We start from the raw sequence: 25,438 nt of genomic DNA, 5'->3' as shown, positions 1-25,438 counted from the left end.
ATTTGCTTTGATTTTATTAAAATTATCTGAATTTAATAAATTAGCTAATTAATAAAGTGTAAAATATATTTAAATAATTTATATTATGTCTTGAATTGAATTTTATATGTAATGAATATTTTAATAATCCAGTTATGTAAACATAAGCAGATAGTAAGTTACTTTTCATTTACATGCTAATTGTTCTAATTTCTTGGATACCGTTGTACGAAATCTAAAGTAGAATTGTATGTATTTTGAACAGTTATAATTTGAAAGATGTTTCGTATAGTTTGGTTGACAATTTTTTTTTTTGGAAATTACGTTAACTGTCGATTAGATAATGATAATATTATTGAAATTCAAAATTCAATGACTCGTGGAAGATGTAAGTAATAGAAAAATAAGTATTATTTCTAAAATATTATATTGTATTTATAAATAATATTAAAGAAATTGAAAAAATAATAAAAATTATATAAAACTATATAATTTGATAAATTATTAAGAATTATATTTTAATTTTTGCTATGTAACTTGTAATGTAAATATTCATATATAAAAATAATATCAAATTATTAAATGAATTTTTAAACAGTTTTCCCGCTATTCAGTGTTATTCGTTTTGCAAACTCACAATGCCTTGCTAGCAACAATTTAAATGGTACCTGTTTTACTAGAAGAGAATGTCGTGATTATGGTGGAACACCATCTGGTACCTGTGCAAATGGACATGGCATTTGTTGTGTTTGTAAGTAATTTAAGAATTTAATTAATTTTTTTTTATATTTATGAGATTTAATAAGTACTTGAATTTTATGTCTACAGTTCAAAAAACGTGTAGTTCCACAACAAATGTAAATAATACATATTTTACAAATTCAGAATATCCAACAACTTATGAAGGACAAGGCCGATGTACAATAACAGTACAACGTTGTAATTCAAACATCTGTCAAGTAAGTTAATAAAATATATTTAAAATTTTAAATTTATATTATTATTTGATAAAAATTATTTTTGAAATTTATTATATTATTGAACTGAATAAAAATGTGTTGACAAAATATATGATAATGAAATATAATAAATATAAGTATAAAATTAGTTTAACATGTAATATATATTCTTATTTTCTGATTTTCATTATATTTATATAACTTATAATATCATAAAATAATATCAATTTATAATGTCAAATTGATTTTAGCTACGTTTGGATTTCTTGGAATTTACTCTTGCTTCACCAAATGCTAGCGGAATTTGTGATTTTGAGTTTCTTTTAGTTTCTGGATCTGGAAGTATAGTACCTCGAATTTGTGGTGAAAATGCAAACCAACATTGTAATAAATAAAACTACTAAAAATAATTAAATATAAACTTATAAAAATTAATAATAATTAAATATAAATATAAAAATTAATTATATAATTATAAATGAATATATTATAATATATTAAATATTTAATTATATAATATATTTATTATTAAATAATATAAATGATACAATTAATTTAAAATATTGATTTAAATTTTTCAGTATATATAGATTTCAATGGTGACACACCTATTATGATATCAGTTGATACTAACTCTAAATATAAAGATCGTTGGAATATAAGAATTCAACAATTATCTTGTGATTCTACATATAAAGGCATGCATATTATATCCTTTTTTATCAAATATATTTTATAATTAATAAAATTTATAAATTTGTATTATATTATATTATATAAAAAAATAGTAATAATTTTATTTATAAAACTTATAATTTTTTTATATTTTAAAAAATAAATATATATATTTTTTAAGATTGTAATAATATTAAGAAAATATATATTTTTTAAATTATATAAAATTAGTCAAGAATCATCTAATGTTTAAAATAAAATAAAATAATATAATATCAAAATATACCAATTGATAAAGAATTCTTTTTATAGCTCCAAATGGATGTTTGCAGTATTATGATAGTGTCTCAAATACTGTAACAAGTTTTAACTATGGTACAACACAAAATCCAAGAGGTATTATGATTACTTAATTTATATGAAGTGTAATTATAAAATAAATTGTTAATTATTTCAAAATATATAAATATACACAAATGATGAAAATTATAAGAACAATCTGATAGATCTTAAACAATAATGAAATAATTAGTATTTTAGAAAAAGAATTTTAAAAATTTATGGAATATATGATAATGAATTTTTTGTGAAAAATAAAATTTAAACTATAAATATTATATATTAAGTTTAATAAATCTTATTTTTTATTTTTTAAACATTATATACCATTAAATTTTTTAATAAATTTTATTCAATTTTATTCAATTTTTTAATAAATATATAATAAATATTCTCATGAATATTAAAAAATTAATTATTAAAAGGTGAACTTATATACTTACATATATGAACTTTTATATATATATATATAGAAATATTAAATATTTTTTGAAAAATTAAATTAGATATTAAATTTTTAATCCAATAATATAAATTATTTTAGCACCAGAATTTGGTACACGACAAATTGCAAATACAAATTATGGTGTATGTATAAGAATGGCACAAGGATATTGTGCTATTGAATGGTCTCAAACAAGTTCAAATTCATTTTCTGTTTCTGGAGATACAGGTTCATTTGATTCCACCATAATAGGTAAAGTATATTGTAATATTTTAATTACTTATTTTTATGATATATATCTATCTAGTTATATTAGCAATATTAAAATTATAATATTAGAAAGAAAAAAAGATATAATTGTAAATTAAAATTTATTTAAAAATCAATAGAATATCAAATTTTTTATTTTAATAAAATGTTTATTCTTGTTGAAATTTAATATTATAGTTATTTTACAAATACGAACTTACTTTCTAATTTTAAATATAAAAGTATTAAAATATATTCATCCAAAATTATATATTTTTTGAAGCCATATAATGTTTATTATTTTTTTATTATTTATTTCTCTAATAAAAATTATAGAAAAATGATTTATTATTTTTTCTTTCTTGAAATAAATTAATATTTCAAAATTTCATTCATTATTAAAAATAAATGAATCAAAAAATAGGCACAGAATATGCAGCACAAGCAGGAGAAAACTGTACCCAAGACTTTGTTATTATTCCACATCCATTTCAAAATGGTATTGCAATTGGTACAGAAAGATTTTGTGGAAATGGTTTTGTAACAAAAACATGTAAGTATATTCTTATATATAATGATCATATTTAAAATATATGTAATTGTATATATAATTGTATATATATAAGTATATGTAATTGTATATATAATTGTATATATGTAAGTATATGTAATTTTGTATATAATATACAATTATACATATATATATATAATATACACAATTCATAAAAATACTAACTAACTAATAATTTTTTTTATTTTAGCATATTCCAAACCATTTGTGTTATATGTTATTACAAACGGAAATGAAATTGAAGAAGTTGAAAATAAAGGATTTTCATTGACATATCGTCAAATACCTTGTACAGTTTGAATTGATATTTGACATATAAAATATAGAAATTAATGTATAATTTAATGTATAATTTTTTTAATTATATTTATGCAAATAAATTAAAAATTAAGAAATATAATATTTTTAATGAATAAAAATTAAAAAAATATTAGATAAGAAATATCAAAAGATATAAATATTATTTTATCATGTAATACTCACAAATTATATTAATACACAAAATATTTAAAAATTATATATAAATATGTTTTTATCTTAAATATAGATATTTTGTTACTATGCTTTTTATATTAATTTGAAGTTTTATATATATATTTTTTAATTTTTTACCATTAAAAGTTTCTTTAATGTAATTTATTTTATTTCTTTTTATTATATTAACTATACTATATTATTATTATATTATTATATTATACTATACTAACTTATATACTATACTATACTAACATATTGTACATGCTTTAATGAAATAACATAAAATATAATTTTATTTATATTAATTTCTTATAACAATTATGATAAATAATACAATCAAAATAATTTTAATGAAATTGAAGTAAATAAGATATTAATATAAATCTATAAATATTTAATTAAATAAAATCTATAAGTATTAAAATTATTTTTTTATTATTTAGCCATTAAATATTTGCTTCCTGAGTGTGTTTCTACTTCTTTGGCCATAGCATCATACCATGTACAAAGTTTAGTATTTTCTAAAGCATCTTTAAAAGCACTACATCCTTCTATACTTTTCAAAATTCCATAAACAGCAAGATCTGACAAATTAGGCTTTTTTCCTCCCATGAATGTACCACCATGTTTTTTAATAGCATATAACCATTTGTTAATTTCATCATATAAAGATTGTCTAACATCATCTTTCAAATTATGTCTTTTTTTTAAACGTTTTGATATAAACCACATAGCTATAGCACCTATATTTATTATTATTAATCTTTCCCATATTGGAAAATATTCTTTCCATTTACCAACCTAATGAAATTATATATATATATTTTTTTTAAATTTATATATTAGCATTAAAATTAATATATATTTTGTTTGATTATTTAATTGTTGTCAAATACTTACTTCAGAAAACCAATTAAAAGTTTTGTAAGCTTCACTAAGTGTTCTATATACATTTGGTGATAATGTATGTACAAATTCATCATCAACCCATTGTCTCCATTTACGTTCTTCTCTATAATAAAAGATATAAATTAATCAAAATATAAAGTTTAATCTACTTCAATATAGAAAAATGAAATGTTATTGCTTGTGTAATAAAACTTACATAATCTCATTAATGTTTTCATCTGAAATTAAATTTTCTTTATACATTAAAAAATATTTATTCATGATTTCATATTTCAATTTTTGATTTTCATCATGCATTGCTATACTTGGATAATATTCTACTAAATCATTTATTTTTTGTGACCTATCTTTTAAATATGATGCTAATAGAGAAACAATCATTGAACTATCATTTAAAGGCTGATATCCTGAATCTATTTGTGCTAAAAGTATTGGTACTTTCTTATAAGATGACCAAGATATTTCTTTTCGTAATACAGGATCAACTTCTACAATATCATAAGATATTCCATAGTAATCTAAGAAAACTCTGACCTGAAATATTTTTATATTTATAATTATTAGAATTCATGATATCATTGTTAAAAAAATTTAATATATATAATATTAAATATTCTATTATATTATTATATTTATATTTTTGTTTAAAAAATACATCATTATTTAATTTATTATATAAATTATAAAAATATAAATATTTTACCTTACAACAGAAAGGACAAGTCTGATATTGAAATAAAGTCAACTTTAATTCGGTAGAATCCATTGGAGAAACAACCTATAATAAAAATAAGATGTTAAATTAAAAAAATATTAATATATAATATATTAAATTTAAAATTTAAAAATATAAAATTTAATATAAAATTTTAAAATTTTGAATAGATATAATATATTAATATAATAATATAAAATAATATAAAATAATATAAAATAATAAAATAATATTTCACGAAAACAGAAAAATTAAAATTAAATATATAAATCAATATTTTAAATATAGCTTTAATATTTTTAAAAATTATATTTAAATTCGATGTACTTCTCTAGAAACTGGTACTGATGGTTTTTCTTGGAGTATTTTAATTTTTTTTTCTTTCCCTTCTAAATGATAAGTTTTTGCAGCTTTTTTATTTATATACCAAGAATAACCTGTTGTAATAATTATACCAACTGGAAATCCGATAGAAATTCCTACTAAACTTGCTTTGAATATTGTTTTTAATAATGAAGATTGTCGAGATGCAGATAAAAAACTTTCATTTCGTTTTGGATATCTTTGAATATTTGCAAAACAATATAAATTTTGAGGTAATTTTGACAGTCTTTGTAATATGAACATCATAGAGTCTTATTATATACACACGTTAAAATAAATTAGTTATTTCAAATTTATTTTAAATATTATTAAACAAATTATTTTGCATTTATTAATAATCACAAAACTTCAAAAAAAAAGATTATATTCAAATATTAATCACACTTCATTGCCATTTTAATATATAATGGATCATTAATAAATTGGAATATTATCAGAAGTATTCAGCAGAAATTCGTATTTTTGTTTGTAGATTGTAAACAAATAAATACATAACTAATATGACTTATTATTTACATATATAAAATTATAATTAACTTTGATTGATTATATTTTTCACATATAATATTATTTATTTATAAATTATGATATATATTTATATAAAAATAAAAATTTATTTTATTTATTTAATTTATTTAATTTATTTATTTTGGATATCTTTATTTCAATTTGTTATTAAAATAAAAATAATAATATTAATAAATTTAATAGTTACAAATTTTTTATTCACTTGTAATTTTTAATAATTGATATCCAACTACGAATTTTATGACAAATAAATTTAAAGCTTACATAATACATACATATATGCGCACGCGCGCACGCACATATACATTATGCGCACAGAATCTGAATTATAATAGGTAGTATACACGTGTCTATTTATATCTATGAAAAAAGAATTGAAATTGTCAAATTTAATATTAATTATTAAATTAAATAGATTTTTAAAAATATAATCAAATTTTTATACACATACATGAATATTTGTGCATACTTACACACACACACACACACACACACACACACACACACACACACACACACACACACACAGTTTATTAATTAGATTTAAAAATACAAAGTAATTGAACTAGATTTATTAAATAAAATTAAATGAAATTAAACGTTTTTATAATTTTATTTTAAATATCAAGAATGAATATTGTATCTATCATTTTAAAAATATTTATTTATTAATTGTATTAATAAATAAAAGAATATAAAAAAAATAATAAGCTAACTTAACCTTAAAGTTAAATAAAACTCAAATATAATTAGAAGATTTAAAAAATATTCAGTATGGTAATAAAAATTCTTTATTTCAAATATATTTTTCATTTTATTTTTATTTAATCACTGTTTTTATGAATTAATATTTAAATATAAATATCATTAATAAATAAATAATATAAATAATAAATAATACATATTATAAATAACAAAATAATTTAATATTTTGTTTTAAAATGTAATATTTTTTTCATTTTTTGTATATTTTGATCATTTTATATAATTTTTAATATTTTATGTTATATATTTTAATATTTTTTGATATACTTATATTCAATGAAAATTATTTTAATGAAAAAATTAATTTTCAGCATGGTAGAGTAAAAGTTCGAACAACTGCAGAACAAGAAGCATTGAAAAAAAAGGAAAGAGCTGAAAAACTTTTACGTTATAAAGCTGGAATGGGTATTGTGTTTAAAAAAGTAATTTTATAAATATATCATTTAATATATGTTTCAATATAATAAGATAAATTTATATTATGAATGTAATTATAGTACAAAATATTTCAATCATAATAGTACAAATAAAGCTAATAATTTTTCATATAAAAATAAATAGAAAATACAGAATAAAATTTTTGTAAATAAGATTCAAAAAATGATTTTAAATTTATTTTAATATATTGAATATTTATAAATATATATAGTGCCAGTCAAACTTGAGTATTATTTATATAAAACAATATATAATTGTTATATAATATAATACAAATAATATAAATTAAATAAATAAACTTAAATATAATTTAATATAATTGAATAATATATTTTTGTTATTTTTGAATATTTAATTGAATAAGCAAATGATTTTTTTTATACTATTTTATTATTAAATTTATTATTATTTGCTTATACTTAAATAATTGAAATATTCTATATATAATTAAAAAAATGAAATGAAAAATATAAAATTAATACATATATTAAAATTTAAATACACATAAATTAGTTTAGATTAAATTATTTAATTTTATATTATTATTATGTTACAGAGGAAAGATAAAATTTATGATGAAGAATTAATGATGGTTACTGAACGTATGGTACTACAAAACCCAGATATTTATACTTTATGGAATATTCGTAGAGAAGCATTTATAAACAATAATTGGTAATTATAATAATAATTTTTTTATTTTTGATTATTAGTAATAATTTGAACTTTTTAATATTAAATAATAAGTATGTTTTTTATATTATTTAGTATTTCTAATTTTAAATTTTAATATATATATAATTTTATTATTTTATTTTATAAATATAATTGTTTAATATTCATTATTAATATTAATGATACTAAATATTTAAATATTTTTATTTGTATATTAATAGTGTTGTGAAAAATTTTTAATATAAAATAATGAAAATTCAAATAATAAATAATGCATGTATTATATTTTAAATTTAAATAAAAATTATTAAAATATTAATTACTAAAATATTAATATTAAAATTATATTAAATGCTAAGATCAATATTATACATTATGTTAATAAAACAGGGAAGAAAAACTGTTAAAAGAGTTTTATCAAAGTGAATTATTACTTACTGAAAATTGTTTGAAACAAAATCCTAAATCTTATTGGGTATGGTATCAACGAATATGGATTATGAACCATTTAGTGGAATGTGATTGGAAAAAAGAATTAATACTATGCAATAAATGTTTAAATTTGGATGACAGAAATTGTAAATTATTAAATATTATTATTAAATATTTTAATTTTATTATTCAAAATATAATAAAATATAATTTTTATTATAGTTCATTGTTGGAATTATAGAGAGTTTATTGTACAGAAAGCAGGAATTTCTCCTGAAGAAGAATTTCAATTTGCAACTTCAAAGATTTTAAATAATTTTTCTAATTATTCTTCTTGGCATTACAGAAGTCAATTATTATCAAAAATATTTCATAGTTCCAATCAAAACAGTATTTATGAAAAAAAAAAAGAAGGTAATGTTTTTATAAGATATTAATACTAATTAGTACTTGTTATTATTTAATCTATTTTAAGACTATTTTATAATATACAATATCAAAAATGTCTTTTTTTTTTTAGAATTAGATCTAGTAATGAATGCTACATTCACAGATCCCAATGACTCTAGTGCTTGGTTTTACCAAAGATGGTTATTAAATACTCATGAATGTTTTCCTATTCTTTCTCAAGCATTGATAAAAGATAACAATGTGACCATTTTTGCTAATAAAAATATATCAATTGAATCAATATGTTTACTAATAAATAATGAAAATAAAACTGTTCAATGGAAATCTTGGCAAGAAACAAAAATGTCAAAATTATGGTTTGGAGAATTTAAAAAGCAAATGAATCAAATAAAAAATATTGAAATTAATATTGAAGAAATATCTTATCTTTTATTCTGTATCAATCAGAAATGGATATATAGAAAAAAAAAATATAAATATTGCTCTAATAAAGACCAATTATTAGAACAATTATCAAGTTATAAACAACTTATAAAAATGGAACCAACTAATAAATGGGCTTATTTAACTAGTATACTTTTAATGAAAAAGATTGATTTTATAAAATTTTATGAAAATATTTTAACAAATTTAAATATTCTTATCAATATTGATTCTCTTCGTTTTAATTATTATAAAGATTTACGTAAGTATATTTAATATATTTGTTTATATATTGTAAAAATTTTCTAATATTTATGTAATTAAAAATTATAAATTTTAATATATAAATTTATTTTTAATTATATAATTATTTTAATTATGGATTTTTATATTTTTTTTCTAACATTTCCATATCATCATTGTAGTAATATTTTTAAAAATTAAATAATAAATATTTTTTTCAGGGAGCCAATTCATAATTAAATATAAAATATATGAATTATGGAATGTAGAAGAAGATCAAGAAATAAATTTAGAAATTGATCTTTCGGGATTAAACTTAACTACACTTAATAATAATGAACATCTTGGTTTCTTTGAACAAGTAAATCTTAGTGCAAACTGTTTATCAAATTTATTAAATCAATTATCTTTATTACAAAATTGTAAAAAATTATCACTTTCAAGTAATCAACTGAAAAATTTAAAAAAATTTCCTACATTACAAAATTTAGAAGTTTTGTCATTAAGGAATAATAAACTAAATAATTTAGAAGAAATACTACAATTATTAAAAAGACATAAATTAAAGTTGCTTGATTTAAGAGAAAATCCAATTTGTAGTACCATAGAATTACAAACTAGTATTATACAAATCAATCCAGATTTACAATTATATATAAAATAATTTTTATAAATGCATACATATGCAATTATTTAATTTATTGAATAATTGAATATTGTAGAAATATAAAAAATAAAATTGTAAAATTGTTTATGGAATAAATGAAAATACATAATTATTATTTATTTTGTATCATACATATATGTAATGTAAAAAATTTATAAAAAAAATTTTAAAAATTATTTACTTTAATTTTTATTTCTATCAGTATTATTATCATATAACTCTTACATATATTTATAAATATTAAAATTGATTAATAGAATTTGTATATTATGTATATATATATATATATATATATATTTTATTATTTTGAATTCATTTTATAATTTTTTTTAAATTGTTTTTATTTGAATTTTTATATAATATTAATTATTTTTAATATTATATATAAGTTATTCTATAATATTTTATATTTAATATGATATATTTTATAGAAGGAAAAATAATATATTTTCATAAATAAATGCATGAAGAATATTTTAAATTTATTTATTTGAATAAAATTATATACTTTTCAATATATTGATTTCACTTTTTATTTTTTATAAAATTATATAAGTTTGAATTGAGTATTAATTCAAAAAATTTGTTAAAAAAAATTTGAAATTTAAGTATTAATGAATTCAAGAATAGTTTAAATAAAATTTAAATATTAATAAATTTCTATTCATTATCATATGAATTTTACTAAATGAAAATCTCAATTTTCAATTTCTGAATTAGATATTTTATGTTTTCATTATATCTATTTTAAATTTTTTTAATAGAACACATAATATTAGATAATTTGAAATAAAAAAATTTTTTAATTATATTGATAAATATTTTAAAAAGAATTGATAAATTAATTAGAGAAAATTTAGAGAAAATAGAGATATTTAGGTTAGGAATTATACTTACTTTTAAAGATTTAATTTAAGAAAATAAAAATCGAATATTATTCTTTTATTAATTAAAATATTTTTTTATTAATTTTTATTATTAAAATTTAAATATTTTCTTAATGAATAGCTTCTAAATAGTATATTTTTTTTTTTTACTAGAGATAACATTTAATAGATGTTAAGAGATATATATTTTATGATACATATTTCATATATTTATATTATATTACATATATTTTACATGTACATATTTACGTATATATAATATAATAAATTATTCAATTTATTATATTAAATTTTTTCTAAAATTATAAAACTTTAAAATATTTTTTCTATAATGGTTTTGAAAATAATTAATTATTTATTTCAAAGCATCAATTTAAATGACTAATATATTTATCAAAATATCTTATATATTTATCTTATATATTTATTATCGAAATAAATTATCTTTTTTCCATTAATATTTATCATATTTAAATATAAAAAATATAATCGTATTATTATTATTATATATAACATATTTGATATAATAAAACTGTTAATTTATTTATTTATATACTATTATTATATACTATTTGTTTATTTTATGTAAAATAATTATTTTATAAGCAAGTATGATTTTTTATTTTTAATCTAATATCATTTGTTTAATATATTAATATATTTTATTTTTCTAATTAATTTATTACATTATATTTTTTTTAAATCATAGTGTAAAAATAATAATTAATAACAATAATATATATATTATATATAAATTAATATGAATTATATAATCAAATTAATGATATTGAAGAATTATTATTAATAAATATATTAGAATTAAATAATTGTTATTATTCTTATATTTTTATTTTAATATTTAATTTTTAATTTGCCGCTTTTAAAAACCAATCAATAGGGAATAAATTAGTTCTAGTAGAGAACGTACTATTACTGAACGCAACTTGCATTATTGTTTGGATTACCATTCGATTTATTTATTCTCTGACATTTGATATGGCGAACAATATGGCTTATCATTGTTAAAATTTTACTAAACAAGCTTTCCATTAAAAGATTCTAATGTTTCAGTGATACAATGATTTATTTTGAAATAATATTGTCATCTTGTTCTTTCACTATTAGTATGCGTACCTGATACTTATGATATTCCATATAGGTGAAGGTGAGCGTACATGTATATAAACGTGATACGTATGTGCACGTTGAATCATTATTTCTCATAACCTTTTTATGAGTACGAAATATAGCAGATGCAATTAGACAATCTTAAAAGATGTGGTTAAATCTATACATCTTATAGCCGACAAGCGGCGAAGATAGTAAACGCATACTATATCTAATGGAGTGGACCGTATTGTGATTTTTGGCTTGAAGTAGATTTTATCTTCGCTTTGCGGAAAATATTATTCACAGTCTAGTTAAGTGTGTAATCTCTACAGCGTATCATATCATGGCCTCGTCAAATAGAAGAATTCAAATCGGTTCTGCTTGGTTTCAAACAAAGATTAACCTAAGACCACAGCGCCGAGGTATTCATCACGTTACCGAGGAAATTTTAAGAAGAATTCCCGAACTCTGCGAATTTTCAGTTGGACTTTGTCATATACAAAGTAAGTTTTCTTTTTCAATAAAAAATAATTATATTCTAGTATAGTACAAAACAAAACTAATTAATTTTTTTATAATAATAATATTATATAAAAAGAAATATGTAAGAAATACAGAAAGAATATATACAATATTATTTTTATTTATTCAATATTATTATTAATATTACTGATAACCTTAAATATAATATAAATAATTAATATAAAATATATTGATAATAAAAAATAAAGGAAGTAATATGTTGTTATTTAATAAAATAAAAAAAATGAATTTAATTAATTTTATTATAGTTAATTATTATTTATATTATAATTAATTATAATTAGTTATTATATTTTATTATATTTATTTATGTAAAGTTTATTATATTTTATTAACAATTTTATGAATGTATTAAGAATGTAAATCTCATATTACATTTCATATAGAATATATTAAATATATTAAATGTAAACATATGAATTATAAATATATGTACAATTATATAAATATTAATATTAATCAAAAATTGTTGTCTTAATATAAAGTATATTTATTATTTTTTTAGTTCTTCATACATCAGCAAGTTTAGCACTAAATGAAAATTGGGATCCAGATGTTAGAGATGATGTAGAAATGATGCTTAATAAAATAGTTCCTGAAGGTTTGGCCTATAGACACAGTTGTGAAGGACCAGATGATATGGTAAGTTTATGAAATTTTTGTTTATAGTTTTAAAATTAGATTGTGCTGTGCATTATTTATATACATATATTTGTAATTTTTATAATTGATTAATATTTTACATAAATATTATATATATTTATAATAAAAATAATCATATCATTAATATAAAAACAAAAAAATATTATATAATAATAATTAAAATATATATTACATTATTTTAAATAGTAAATCTTTTTAAAATAAAAGTTTAATTTTTTTCAAATATAAATAAAAATTTTTAAATATATACCCATAAATTTATATATAAGTGTAATTAAAAAATATGTAGTTAAAAATTATATAGCTTTTTATAATTATATTATTTATAGCCAGCACATGTAAAGGCATGTTTTCTGGGCTCTTCATTGAGTATTCCAATTACTGATGGCAAGTTGACTTTGGGTACATGGCAAGGAATTTGGTTGTGTGAACACCGTAATGATGCTGGAAGTCGTAAAGTAGCTATTACATTGACTGGTTGTCTCAGGGATCCTGCACGTAGTCCTTTGAGTCCTGTTAGTCCTATTGCTTCTACTAGCAGCTAGGACCACTCACACCCCCAAAGACGTAGCAAACGTCAGCTGCGCATATCTACATCCAGTGATTCAAGCTAGCAGCTGCTTATCTTTAGTCATTTTTTAAGAGTTTAATTCAGAAAAGAGTGTATGGATACTTTAAAAATATTTATAGATATTGCATTTTCTTATATCTACTATCACAAATTTTAAACATCTTTTATAATGACATAATTTAAAATCATAAAATTATATTTATTATCATTCTTAACATTATTTCATATTTTCTTTTATTTTTTTATATTCACATAGTATATTTATAATTTATATTATTTAAATGAGCATGTCAATATTTAGTATACATTTCATGACTTTATTTAGATTAAATTCAGTTAACAGTAACTATCCAAAAATGTTGTTCATTAAATACACAATGTTGTTCAGTACTTATAAACTGCCAAGGCAATTGTATATTACAAGCATTCAGAAATAAATATAAACGAATTACAATACAAGTATCCTGCACTCTTCTTTATTACTCTTAGAAAATTAATGTAATGCATTCCAATATAATGCGTCCAATATTCCGAATTTAATTACATAGCTTTATTTAAATAATTCTTTTGTAAAAAAAAGATTAATAAGGAAAATGGCATTAATAATTGCTCAACTGAGATCTTGCATGAACATTTTTATAATATGTAAGATAATCTCAGTTTGGGTATGTGCAATATGTTATAACTTTCTAACTCACTGCTTATCATAGGGTAGATATTTTTAATGACGTTTCCAATGCATTTGGGGGTGTATATAGGTTACAATCAACACTTCTTTGCTGTGCTAATATACTTCTGCTAGAGATATTCACATAAATTATAATAATATAATAATATATATAATAACATGTGGGCAAGTCAGTATGAAAGTAGAACAATTAAAAAAATCATCAAATTATGCAAATAATGATTTAGACTTATTACATTATTATTAAATATTTACTCATAAAAAATATTCTAGAAATCTTAATTAATAATTGAAACATGAAATGTCATCTAGGAATGTAGCACTGCAAAGAGTTGTAAAATTATTTACAATGTTACTAAAATAACCAAAGCTTATCATGGGAGCTTGTTGACGTATCTAATGTACTGTTAAGCAAGCAGTCGATGTTAGTTGTTAATCTTTCTCATATATAGTATAAATGGTCGTCCATTATGATTAATGAAATATGCTTTAATGTGAGGTATCCAATGCAATTCATATAATTAAAAGCTTAAACATTAAAAGCTCAAAAATAACACTATCAAAAATTATAATAAATTTTTACTAAATTATAATTTTTTTGCTCGTAAAAAAGTTATGGAACAAGTTCGTATATTTAAACTATAAATTCAATTATAATTCTGTTAATGTGCTCAATAAGACAAATTCTTAAATATGTAAAATTTATAAATATAATGAAAAATAATTATAATATCCAAGTTTATAGAAATTAATATTATATTCGCTAATTGATATTCATAGCAATTTACTGATAATTAAGTCATTTCATAAATTAGATGATTGAAAATTCTTATATTTGCAAAATAATAGTATATAATAATAATATATTATATTTTAAAAATTAATCAATCGATATAATTAATTTTTTTTTAATATTAAAAGAAAATATAATCTTTTTTTTTTTTAATAAAACAAATAATGATTATTTCTGATGACAACAATGATTTATTCAAATTGAAATATTTATTTTTTTTAATTAACATTCAAAATTTTTATATTATGTAAACTATATGTATTTTGATCTCATAATCAATTGTTCTAACAAATTTAAAAATTTGATAAATTTATAAATTCAATCATAAAAAAATTTAAATCATATATTTATCATATGGTTATTATATATATAAAAAAGTTTAAGTCATATATTTATTATATGCTCTGTAAAAAAATAAATATCTTGTACAAGTAATTGAAATTAAGCTTTTACTAAGTAAATAGCAATTTATAATATTGTTTTTCATTTATTTCATTGTATAATTAAATTTCTTTTCTGTTTTCTAAAAAAAGTTATTTTATATTATTATAAAAAAAGAATGTTAAAAATATGATGTAATAATTGTGTGTACAATTTGCAAATTTGTTCTAAGATTTTTTAGTATTTTCCTATCTGTATAGAAAAATTTATTAATCAATTTTAATAATATTTATATTTTGTTTCATATGTAATGTAATATTAAATATTAAATAACAAATATTAAATCACATATGTAATAGATGATTTAATGAAAATGTTAACAAATATTGTTCAAATGTAAGTTTATGCAAATATTTCATATATTTTCATTTTTTAAACTATTTTATGATTTATTTATCAAATAATAAAAAATTTTAATTTTTAATGTTGTAATATTATAATATTATAATTAATATTAAAATTTGAATTTAATATTTGAAAAAAATAAATTGTATCAATATTTAATAAAAAATAAGACATTTTTATGTCTTGATTATGAGATAAATAATATTTAATATAATTACAACTTTCTAAATATCTAAGTTATTTCATAATTAACATTTTCTAAATATATGAAATATTAGTTTTTATTTAGCTGGATATAGTGGACCTATAATAACAAATTATAGAAAACTAATATATTAGGATTATACAATACATATTAAATACTATTATACATTAAATTTAACATTATTAAATGTATATATAAAGTTATTTAAATGAAAGGAATAGAGTGAGAATATTTATGAATGAGTGTAATGAAGTTTAAATGCAAATATGATAATTGTATATTATCCCTAAAATGTAGAAATAGAATTGTTTATATAAAATAAATACAATGACTTCTTATGCAGCTTGAAAAAAATTTCATTATAATATATAAAGAAAAGATATAACTTTACAAAATTAAATTTACTATATTTCATTTTTATACCAAGTTGTTTACTCAAATAATTAAAAAAAGAAAAGTATCAATTTGTATAACATTAAATTTAAAATGTAAGTTAAATTTAAATAGTAAGTTTCAATATACTATTAATATCTTTAAATTATATTTGATATAAAAAATGAAAATTATAATTAAAATTTTATTACAAAATCTGATTATGAAATAGATAAAAAATAATGACACAAAATTTTGTTATAAAAACAACATATTGTGTTTATCTATTATACAATCATAAATAAAAGATAACAAATTAAATCATTGCATAATTATTGCACAAAACAATCATTATTAATGAATTGTACATATAATCGATTATTATCAATCATATGCATTATAATTAGAAAATAATGAAATATAGGATAGTTATAATATAGTTTGAATTATGTACAATTATAAATATATATATTATAATATGATAATTTTATGCTATATGATATATTTCAAATATAGTTTTAGTATTATTTTAAATTTGTTTTATGACAATGTACATGCTCTTTAAATAATATTGTTTTTGTGAAATAATTAATTTCTCTATATAATAATGAATCATCTGTATTCAAAAAGTCATATTTAAAATATAAATTTTAAAATTGTGTTTGTAATACAATTTTTTATTAGTATAACAAAAAAATAATTAAATGTAGATATTTAGTTATATATAGCATGTTATATATAATAGAATTACAATACTTAAAAAATTTAAAATTTGAAAAAATTAGTTGTTAATATTGGTTACATATATTAAAATCAATTATTATATTTATTTCTTTTATATTTTATATTTATATTTATTTTGTTCTTTATTGCATTTTTTTAAATAGATTATTTTATTATGAATAAAATTATGAATTTTTATTATTTCTGTTTATTATAATTAAAAAAAAATATAATTAAATTAAATAAATTATAGATCCATATTATTAAATTAAAAATCTATATTTTTAATTTAATTTCAAAGTAGAAAATTTAAAATTTACTTTATTTAATAAAATTATACTTGGATTTAGAAAATTAAACATATTAAATTGCATTTCATAATGTATTCGTGTAGTAAATTAAATTATTAATTAATTAATAAAATATAAATTATCAAAAAAATCATTAAATGTAATCTTATTTAATTAATAAAATTTACTTTTTTTGAACTAGCATAAATATTATTAGAATTAGATTAGAATTATATTGAAATAATTTTAACATTCATATTATTTTAAAATTTAATTTATAAATAATATTTTTCTATTTTCTGTATTACAAATACATTTCAAATATAGAATTTTTTTAATATTAAAATTAGAAAATTGCATTAAATTAATTTTTATATATTTGTTGATTAAAATATTTCACATTTATATATTTCAATTTTATTTTAAATTAAATTTTTAACATTTATTTAGAATCATATTATATGAAATATCAGTTTATTAATACAAAGCCATGGTAATACTGTATTTAATAAAATACTATATTTGATAGAATGAAAAAAATATTTCCATTTTATTAATAAACAAACTTGAAAAGTTGTAAAAAATACGCTAATATAATATTATAATGATTATTAAATATACATTTTTATAAAGATTTTATGAATAACACATAATTACTATTCAATCTATATAAAAAATATATATTAATATTTGTTTTTTATAATAATATAATATATTTACAATATAGTTATTCTTTTACATATTTTTATTTTTGATTAAATTGTTTATTATAAAATACGATAGTATAAAAATATATTAATCCAAACTTTTTACATTTTAATGATTCTAATATATATGCATTGTATAAATCTTAATTAAAGTTTCTTTACATAAACATATAAATTAAAAATGATATATAATATTACGATATATAATATATAACATATATGTATATATGTTTAATAATTATTTATTAGATGTTATAAAAAAATAAAATATAATTCTGGATCAATATATGTATTAAAAATAATTTGAGTTATACATGTCATTGATATTTAAAAATTATAATGCTCAAAATATAAATAAACTTTAACATTAAAGATTATTTGTTTTTATATTTTTAAATTCTACATGTTCATTATCATTAAACAAAAATAAAAATAATACATTTTAAAAGAACTTATCGAATTATAAGTAATATTTAATGATAAATATTATTTGTTTTTATATTTTTAAATTCTACATGTTCAATATTTAATCAATATTAAACAAAAATAAAAATAATGCATTTTAAAAAAAACTTATGCAATATATGATGATGATACATATTATTACCATTGAATGTTAATATATTAGTGATATAGAAAACGAGTCTTGAACATAACTTCATATGCCATTAATGATGAAAATATCCTTGATATAAAATTGATATTGCTTTATTTTATTTTCACAACTAAAACAAATATTTATTATTAAATAAATAATATTATGTTTTCAAAAGAAAATATTTTTATATTATATAAATCAAAAGAAGATTCAATAAAAATTAAATTAAAAAAAATTGTAAAGTGTATAAACAAAATATATTATAATAATTAACATTTTTGCAAAATATTATAAAAATAATAAATATTATAAAAAAATGTATAAAATATTGTAAAATAAATTATAAATTAAATCTATGTTAAAAATATTTTATATTACATTTACAAAATTAAAATAGATTATTTTTTAAAATTCTATTGAGATATTTTAAGAATATAAAATTCAATTAATTTGTGGATTAAAAATATGTTTGAAGATTTCTGGTAAAGTCTTACCATCTGGTTTATTATTATCAGATTCATTAAATTCTTTATAATTTTCAGGTATTGGATGTGGTCCTGGATGTCTTAAATCATTTGTTTTATCTTGAACTTCTTTGAATGATGCTTTAATATTATCTAATGCATTACCTAATCCTGTTTTGATTTGATTAAATTCTTGTGTCACCAATGAGAGTCTTCCTAATAGATAATTTAAATTTTCGTCAACTTCAGTCATACGTTTTGTTATTTCACTTACCTATAAAAACATATATATAAATATTTAATATAATATATTAATAAACATTTTATTTTATTTATCATTTAATCTTAATTGTTACTTTAGTTTCCATTCCACCCATAGTAGAAGTGGTACCATTAACATATTCTTCATTTTGTTTATGCAATTTATCTAATGCTTTTGCACTTTCTGTCATCTGTTGATACATGACATTTATTTGTCGCCACACCTTATAAAAAAAGAAAATAAAAAAATTTAATATAATGTTTAAAGATAATTTTTTAGAAAAATATATAGTAATAATTACTTGATTCATTTCTTGTTCCATTTTAGTAGTTAAATTTGCTAAAGCTCCATTTTGATTGTCCATAATATCATTTGATATGCCATCAAATCTTTGATTCAGAGTATTATTAATATTTGTACTTTGTGCTTTTACTAAATCTCCTACTTCTAAAAGAATTTGATGTACACCATATTCAACTCTTTTTTTAGTATCTAGGACATGATCAGCCATTGATACTATTACAGATTGTCCTTTTTCAAGATCATTCAATTCTTGATTTACATGTTCAGCATTATTTGCCAAGTCCATTCTAAAACCTCGGAAATACTCAATAAGATTTTTTTATTATTAAATTTTCGTAAAAATTTTTTAATAATTAAAAAAAGAATTAATAATTTATTTATAATATTCCTAAAATATGTTTTTATTAGTTATTTAATGTATTTTATTTTATAATTCTTTTATTTTATTATTCTATAAATCTTTATGATTATTCAATTCAATGATTAATATATAGAGAAATTTAAAATTAAGGAAATATATAATTAAAAAATTATTATATTAGTTGATATATTGTGAATGTATTTAAAATTTTATGTAAAACTTTTAATTAATGCACACATAAAAAGAGTAAATAAAATAAATAAAATAATAATATAAAGTTACATATATTGTAGGAATATTATAAATTAATTGCATTTATAAAATAATTAAATTGAAATATAGATATATATTACTGTACAAAAATACCTAAGAGCTCCTATAGTATCTTTAGTTTCATTTTTAGTTTCTATTAATTTATTTTCAATATCATCAACTCCTTTAGTAACAATATCTTTTAAGGTATGTTTTGTTTCTTGTAAAAGTATTTGAGTTTTATTATGTAAAGTTTGTATTTCAATAGTCCTAAATAACATAATATTCATAATTTTTAATTTTAAATATTTAATTTTTATTTAATATTAAAATTTTTAATATTTAAATAATTTTGTTTAATAATAATATATTATTGAAAAAAATGTAAATAATACATACTGTGGCAATTCTTTAATTTGTTCAGAAGTATCATCTAAAAGTTTCTTTATAGAAGGTAATATTTTTGCATAATTATCAATATTTGAAAAAGTATCAAATTGAGAATCTTGTAATTTCTTCTTTATGTTTTGTGATTGTTCTTTAACTTTTTCTAATGAAACTTCAAGACCACTAAGTCTTGAGTTAATATCTTGAATCTAAAAAGTATCTAATTTTAATGAATTTCTTAATCAATATTTTATCACCTCTATATTATTTACCTCTGTCAATAATACTTGTGTTGTTCCTGATTGATCACTCAGTCTTGAGTTGATATCTTGGATCTAAAAATTATCTAATTTTAATAAGTTTTTTAATTAATATTTAAGTATGTTATTTACCTCTGTCAATAATGCTTGTGTTGTTCCTGATTGAACATTCGTAGTCTCTTTTAATTTTATTGCTTCAGATTTTAAAAGTGATTCTGTTTTTGAAATTCTATCTATTAATACTAGTTCTGTATCATTTAACTTCGAAATAATACGAGAGGGATTGTCAAATGAAGGTAATGTAGTATCTGATCGACTATTTATTTCTGATACTTTATTTTCAATATCTGTAAGCCAACTTTCTAAACGATTTTCTAAATCTTCTAAACTATCAACAGTTTTTTGCATTTGTATTCTTTCTCGTTCATCTCTCTAAATAAAAGTATAAGTTTTTTTTAATTAAAATTTAATGTTTTTTTTATATTTACTTAAAGTTTTAATTAATTAATCAAATACCTGAGAGATTAATTGTTCTATTCCCATTACTTTTTCATCAAGTTTAGTTAATTGTAGTTTTAATGAATCTATTGTTGACATACGCTTTGTCAAAATTGGAATTATTTTTTTTAATTGTTCTCCTAATTGACGTTCTCGTGCTTCGTGTCTTTCTAATTTTTCTGTATTATCTCGCATCATATGTACTAAACTTAACATTGCATCTTTAATATCCTCATGTCTAAATTATACAAAAAATATATATATTATTATATTAATTATTATATTTATATATTAATAAAAAAAGATTTTATTACAAAAAATTATTTATATTATAATTTATATTATAATATATGATATTATTAACAAAAAAGTAATAGAAAAGAATAAAAGAATACATGCAAATTTAATAAAATGATTATTTAATTTTTCATTTTTATGTAATTTTTATGTAATAATTTTTAAAATTATATATGAATTATTTTAACTATATAAAGAAAAAACTTACGTAATTTCTCTAGCATTGTTAAAATCAAAACAAAGTAAAAATAATATTAATATATACTTCATTTTCAACTATTATCAATATATAAAAAAAATTATCTGAAACAAATAAAAATTAATTTTATTCTATAATATTAAATGTCTACATCTTTTTTATATATTATTTATTATGTAATAAATTTTATTATTTTAAATAAATTTACTTTTATTTTGTTTTTTTATTATTTTATTATATTTTGGAAATAATTTTATGAAAAGTATGTCATTTCTATATTGAAATTATTGAAACAATTACTTAGACACTATATGTTTAAAATGAGTGAAATACTTCCTTTGATCAATTAATTGAATGTGCTTATTGAGATAAGCTGTTAAGAGGTCATTACTGATGACTCTGATGGATAAATAAACTATCTTTGTTAATAAATTATCATAATAATTAAAGCTTTCGTTAATGATTAAAATCCTGGTATTTAAATAATAATAAATAAAAATAATTTCAATTAATATATAATTTAACTATACAAATTAAATCATGTATTTAAATAAATATGTACATATGTGAGTACATGTATATATATATATATGCATATGACATGTATGAAGAAAAAAAGAGGAATTCAAAATATTTGTATTCTTTTTTTTTATTTTATATCTTTATTATTTAATATTAGGACTAAGTAACAATACATTTTAATTTTATATTATTAGATAAAAATATATTTTGTAATGAATAATATAAAAAAGTTTATTTTAGCTATTTATAGATTTATAGATGCATATTAAATCTATTTAATGAAGCCATATTATCTATTTAAAACTATCTATTCTTGATGCAATAAAATTTGACTTTATTAATAAATTTCTAAATATATGTATATGTATATATGTATATTATGTATATATATTAAAATATATTAAAATATTTATATATATATTATAATATATGAATATATAAATAATATAATCTATATATTGAAATATTTTCTAATAATTTATTTATTATAAAAAAAGGAAGGAAGGGAAAGACAGAATAGTAATTATATTTCTATAATAAAATTAAAAATATATTCGTATTATTGTAATAATTTTACATGCAACAATAAAATAAAATATATAATTTTACTTTTCACAATATTTTAAGTGTATTTTTATTATTTGTCAAATTAATTTATATTATGGAAGTTTCAAAACAATATAAATAATCATATCAAAAATGCGTTTAATGATTCGATACGAATGTATTTATATCATATGATTTTATTTATACATTGTTAAATATTAAATATTGATATATATATAAATTTTTTTTAATAAAAAAATGAATAAAATTAATCTTATTTATCATTTTTTTTTTGTGAATTTCATTCTTTTTAATATAAAATTTTTGTATTTTTATAGTTATTACAGTTTTACATTAAGTATTTTATAATGCAATTTATTTTATATGATATTATATTATATTAATATTATAATAAGAATGATATATTATTAATTGTCATAATAATAAAATACTATAATGACCACCATTTTAAAGTACAGATTCAATTATTTAAAATGAAAATAATTTAATTAATTGTATTCTCTTAAAATAATCTTTTTTATATATATATTATATTTATTATTTTATTTCGGGAATAATTATTTAGAACAAAATATCTGTTTTTGTAAATTAAAATAATTAATAATAAAAAATATTAAACCTTTATAATAAATTAATTAAAATAGTAACGTTTAAAAACAATATTTCTTAAAAAAAAATTTTTTCCTATATTTTATAAAAAATGATTTATATTAAACAAATAGTAATAAAATTAATAAAATTAAATGAATAAAAAATTTATATTATTAAAAAATAAATATTATCAATAAAGATAAATACAATACATTAAATTTTAAAAATATATCAATAACATCAATTTTACTTACACAAATATTATTTATGTTTTAAATCCTTTGTGTAACAATTGAAAAGTAAAGAACGCACTATTTTCTCATTCGATCAGCGAACAAATGATTATGATATCATTAGGTAAGTCTACATTTGGATTTTTAAAAAACTAAACTTAAGGTATATGCTATTTTCCAGCGACACATAGCGGTTAGTTTTAGTACTGAATGAAATACAATATTTAATATAATACTAAATATTAAATTTTAATATAATTATTTTGTTTTTATTATATAAAATTGAAATATTTATATAAAATGTTTAATTTAGTTTTAGTTTTATAAATTTATGATTTATATATTATACATAACAATAATATATATATATATATATTAATTTATTATTGTTTTAACATTATGTAAATAATATTACTAAAGGAATTTTTATTAAAATTAAATAAAAAGAAGCCTTTAAAAGATAATAATTTAAAGTATATAAAATATTTTTTTAAAGTATATAAAATATTTTTTTAAAGTATTTATTTAAAATTTTATTTAATTTTTTTGGCAAAGTAAAAATTAATATAATAACAAATTATATAATAAAAAATTAAAAATATTGAATACTTAAAAAAAATTTTTTTAAATTTTCAATTCATTTAATTTTTTTAAATTTTTTTAAATTTTTAATTCATTTAAACTGCATCATTGTAAAAATATATATTATATTTTAATATAATTTACAATATGTAATATTAAAATAAAATAAAATTATTAAATATTTAAAAAATTTTAAATTTTTAAATATTAAAATTTTTTTAAAAGTTTTCTAATTATTTTTATCACAATTTCAAACTTTTTTTTAATCATCTATTTATTATTTATCTATTAGAATTTAAAATGTTTTATATATTTATATAATTTATTTTAAATTATCTAAATTATATTATATATTATATTATATACTTTTATATTATTATTTTATATATTATTTTATATATTTATACTTATATGATTACATAAATATTATTAACTTTAGC

At 17.0% G+C, this 25,438-nt stretch overlaps 5 protein-coding genes across 10 annotated transcripts; 3 read left to right on the top strand and 2 right to left on the bottom strand.

Moving 5' to 3' along the window:
• The first annotated feature begins 25 nt into the window (after positions 1-25).
• Positions 26-3,625, top strand: LOC122711911. 2 transcript variants are annotated; one of them, XM_043931094.1, is made up of 9 exons: positions 26-367; positions 578-730; positions 808-938; positions 1,190-1,301; positions 1,520-1,636; positions 1,926-2,009; positions 2,497-2,649; positions 3,071-3,199; positions 3,408-3,625. In XM_043931094.1, exons 1-9 carry the CDS (start codon positions 259-261, stop codon positions 3,515-3,517), a joined length of 1,098 nt encoding a protein of 365 aa, XP_043787029.1. In that variant the 5' UTR covers positions 26-258; the 3' UTR covers positions 3,518-3,625. The 2 variants fall into 2 exon arrangements, with proteins under 2 accessions (XP_043787029.1, XP_043787028.1); XM_043931093.1 differs by having other exon boundaries at positions 1,190-1,322.
• Positions 3,626-4,012: 387 nt separating this feature from the next.
• Positions 4,013-12,624, bottom strand: LOC122711791 (prostaglandin E synthase 2). Of its 2 annotated transcripts, none has more exons than XM_043930850.1 (5): positions 12,306-12,624; positions 5,307-5,381; positions 4,800-5,137; positions 4,595-4,706; positions 4,013-4,495 (listed from the first exon to the last, which is right to left on the bottom strand). In XM_043930850.1, the coding sequence occupies exons 1-5, from the start codon at positions 12,393-12,395 to the stop codon at positions 4,130-4,132; spliced, it is 981 nt and encodes a 326-aa protein (XP_043786785.1). In that variant the 5' UTR covers positions 12,396-12,624; the 3' UTR covers positions 4,013-4,129. The 2 variants fall into 2 exon arrangements, with proteins under 2 accessions (XP_043786785.1, XP_043786784.1); XM_043930849.1 differs by lacking the exon at positions 12,306-12,624 and adding an exon at positions 5,646-6,090.
• On the top strand, positions 6,519-10,289 carry LOC122711790 (geranylgeranyl transferase type-2 subunit alpha). 2 transcript variants are annotated; one of them, XM_043930848.1, is made up of 7 exons: positions 6,519-6,565; positions 7,307-7,417; positions 7,990-8,108; positions 8,499-8,686; positions 8,763-8,954; positions 9,061-9,636; positions 9,839-10,289. In XM_043930848.1, exons 2-7 carry the CDS (start codon positions 7,397-7,399, stop codon positions 10,279-10,281), a joined length of 1,539 nt encoding a protein of 512 aa, XP_043786783.1. In that variant the 5' UTR covers positions 6,519-6,565; positions 7,307-7,396; the 3' UTR covers positions 10,282-10,289. The 2 variants fall into 2 exon arrangements, with proteins under 2 accessions (XP_043786783.1, XP_043786782.1); XM_043930847.1 differs by lacking the exon at positions 6,519-6,565 and adding an exon at positions 6,947-7,007.
• On the top strand, positions 12,118-15,488 carry LOC122711792 (UPF0047 protein YjbQ). Its single transcript, XM_043930851.1, has 4 exons — positions 12,118-12,336; positions 12,614-12,784; positions 13,330-13,466; positions 13,817-15,488. The coding sequence occupies exons 1-4, from the start codon at positions 12,315-12,317 to the stop codon at positions 14,030-14,032; spliced, it is 546 nt and encodes a 181-aa protein (XP_043786786.1). The 5' UTR covers positions 12,118-12,314; the 3' UTR covers positions 14,033-15,488.
• Positions 15,489-19,142: 3,654 nt separating this feature from the next.
• LOC122711789 (nucleoprotein TPR) lies at positions 19,143-24,583 on the bottom strand. Of its 3 annotated transcripts, XM_043930846.1 has the most exons (11): positions 24,438-24,583; positions 22,513-22,607; positions 22,026-22,245; positions 21,642-21,941; positions 21,522-21,584; positions 21,262-21,458; positions 20,977-21,132; positions 20,248-20,536; positions 20,041-20,169; positions 19,715-19,958; positions 19,143-19,347 (listed from the first exon to the last, which is right to left on the bottom strand). In XM_043930846.1, the coding sequence occupies exons 2-11, from the start codon at positions 22,572-22,574 to the stop codon at positions 19,331-19,333; spliced, it is 1,677 nt and encodes a 558-aa protein (XP_043786781.1). In that variant the 5' UTR covers positions 22,575-22,607; positions 24,438-24,583; the 3' UTR covers positions 19,143-19,330. The 3 variants fall into 3 exon arrangements, with proteins under 3 accessions (XP_043786781.1, XP_043786778.1, XP_043786779.1); XM_043930843.1 differs by lacking the exon at positions 19,143-19,347 and having other exon boundaries at positions 19,662-19,958; XM_043930844.1 differs by lacking the exons at positions 19,143-19,347; positions 24,438-24,583 and adding an exon at positions 22,712-22,766 and having other exon boundaries at positions 19,662-19,958.
• Between the last annotated feature and the right edge of the window lie 855 nt (positions 24,584-25,438).

Source organism: Apis laboriosa, unplaced genomic scaffold (assembly GCF_014066325.1).
Source record: "Apis laboriosa isolate Shangri-la unplaced genomic scaffold, ASM1406632v1 scaffold18_cov149, whole genome shotgun sequence".
Lineage (NCBI taxonomy): Eukaryota > Metazoa > Arthropoda > Insecta > Hymenoptera > Apidae > Apis > Apis laboriosa.
The sequence above is the reverse complement of the archived record's forward strand: the minus strand, read 5'-3'. Positions and strand labels throughout refer to the sequence as shown.

What these genes read in the sequence shown, in the direction of transcription:
- LOC122711911 (XM_043931093.1), top strand. Translation starts at nt 259, where the DNA reads ATGTTTCGTATAGTTTGGTTGACAATTTTTTTTTTTGGAAATTACGTT. An exon ending in TGAAAATGCAAACCAACATT is followed by an intron (nt 1,323 to 1,519) that starts GTAATAAATAAA and finishes TAAATTTTTCAG; the next exon opens with TATATATAGATTTCAATGGT. An exon ending in TGGTTTTGTAACAAAAACAT is followed by an intron (nt 3,200 to 3,407) that starts GTAAGTATATTC and finishes TTTTTATTTTAG; the next exon opens with CATATTCCAAACCATTTGTG.
- LOC122711791 (XM_043930849.1), bottom strand. Translation starts at nt 5,948, where the DNA reads ATGATGTTCATATTACAAAGACTGTCAAAATTACCTCAAAATTTATAT. An exon ending in CAGTACCAGTTTCTAGAGAA is followed by an intron (nt 5,382 to 5,645) that starts GTACATCGAATT and finishes TTTTTATTATAG; the next exon opens with GTTGTTTCTCCAATGGATTC. An exon ending in GAAAACATTAATGAGATTAT is followed by an intron (nt 4,707 to 4,799) that starts GTAAGTTTTATT and finishes CTTTTATTATAG; the next exon opens with AGAAGAACGTAAATGGAGAC.
- LOC122711790 (XM_043930847.1), top strand. An exon ending in TGGGTATTGTGTTTAAAAAA is followed by an intron (nt 7,418 to 7,989) that starts GTAATTTTATAA and finishes ATTATGTTACAG; the next exon opens with AGGAAAGATAAAATTTATGA. An exon ending in GCATTTATAAACAATAATTG is followed by an intron (nt 8,109 to 8,498) that starts GTAATTATAATA and finishes TTAATAAAACAG; the next exon opens with GGAAGAAAAACTGTTAAAAG.
- LOC122711792 (XM_043930851.1), top strand. Translation starts at nt 12,315, where the DNA reads ATGATATTCCATATAGGTGAAG. An exon ending in TGGACTTTGTCATATACAAA is followed by an intron (nt 12,785 to 13,329) that starts GTAAGTTTTCTT and finishes TTATTTTTTTAG; the next exon opens with TTCTTCATACATCAGCAAGT. An exon ending in GTGAAGGACCAGATGATATG is followed by an intron (nt 13,467 to 13,816) that starts GTAAGTTTATGA and finishes TATTATTTATAG; the next exon opens with CCAGCACATGTAAAGGCATG.
- LOC122711789 (XM_043930843.1), bottom strand. Translation starts at nt 22,574, where the DNA reads ATGAAGTATATATTAATATTATTTTTACTTTGTTTTGATTTTAACAAT. An exon ending in CACAAGTATTATTGACAGAG is followed by an intron (nt 21,459 to 21,521) that starts GTAAATAATATA and finishes GATACTTTTTAG; the next exon opens with ATTCAAGATATTAACTCAAG. An exon ending in GATACTATAGGAGCTCTTAG is followed by an intron (nt 20,537 to 20,976) that starts GTATTTTTGTAC and finishes CCGAGGTTTTAG; the next exon opens with AATGGACTTGGCAAATAATG.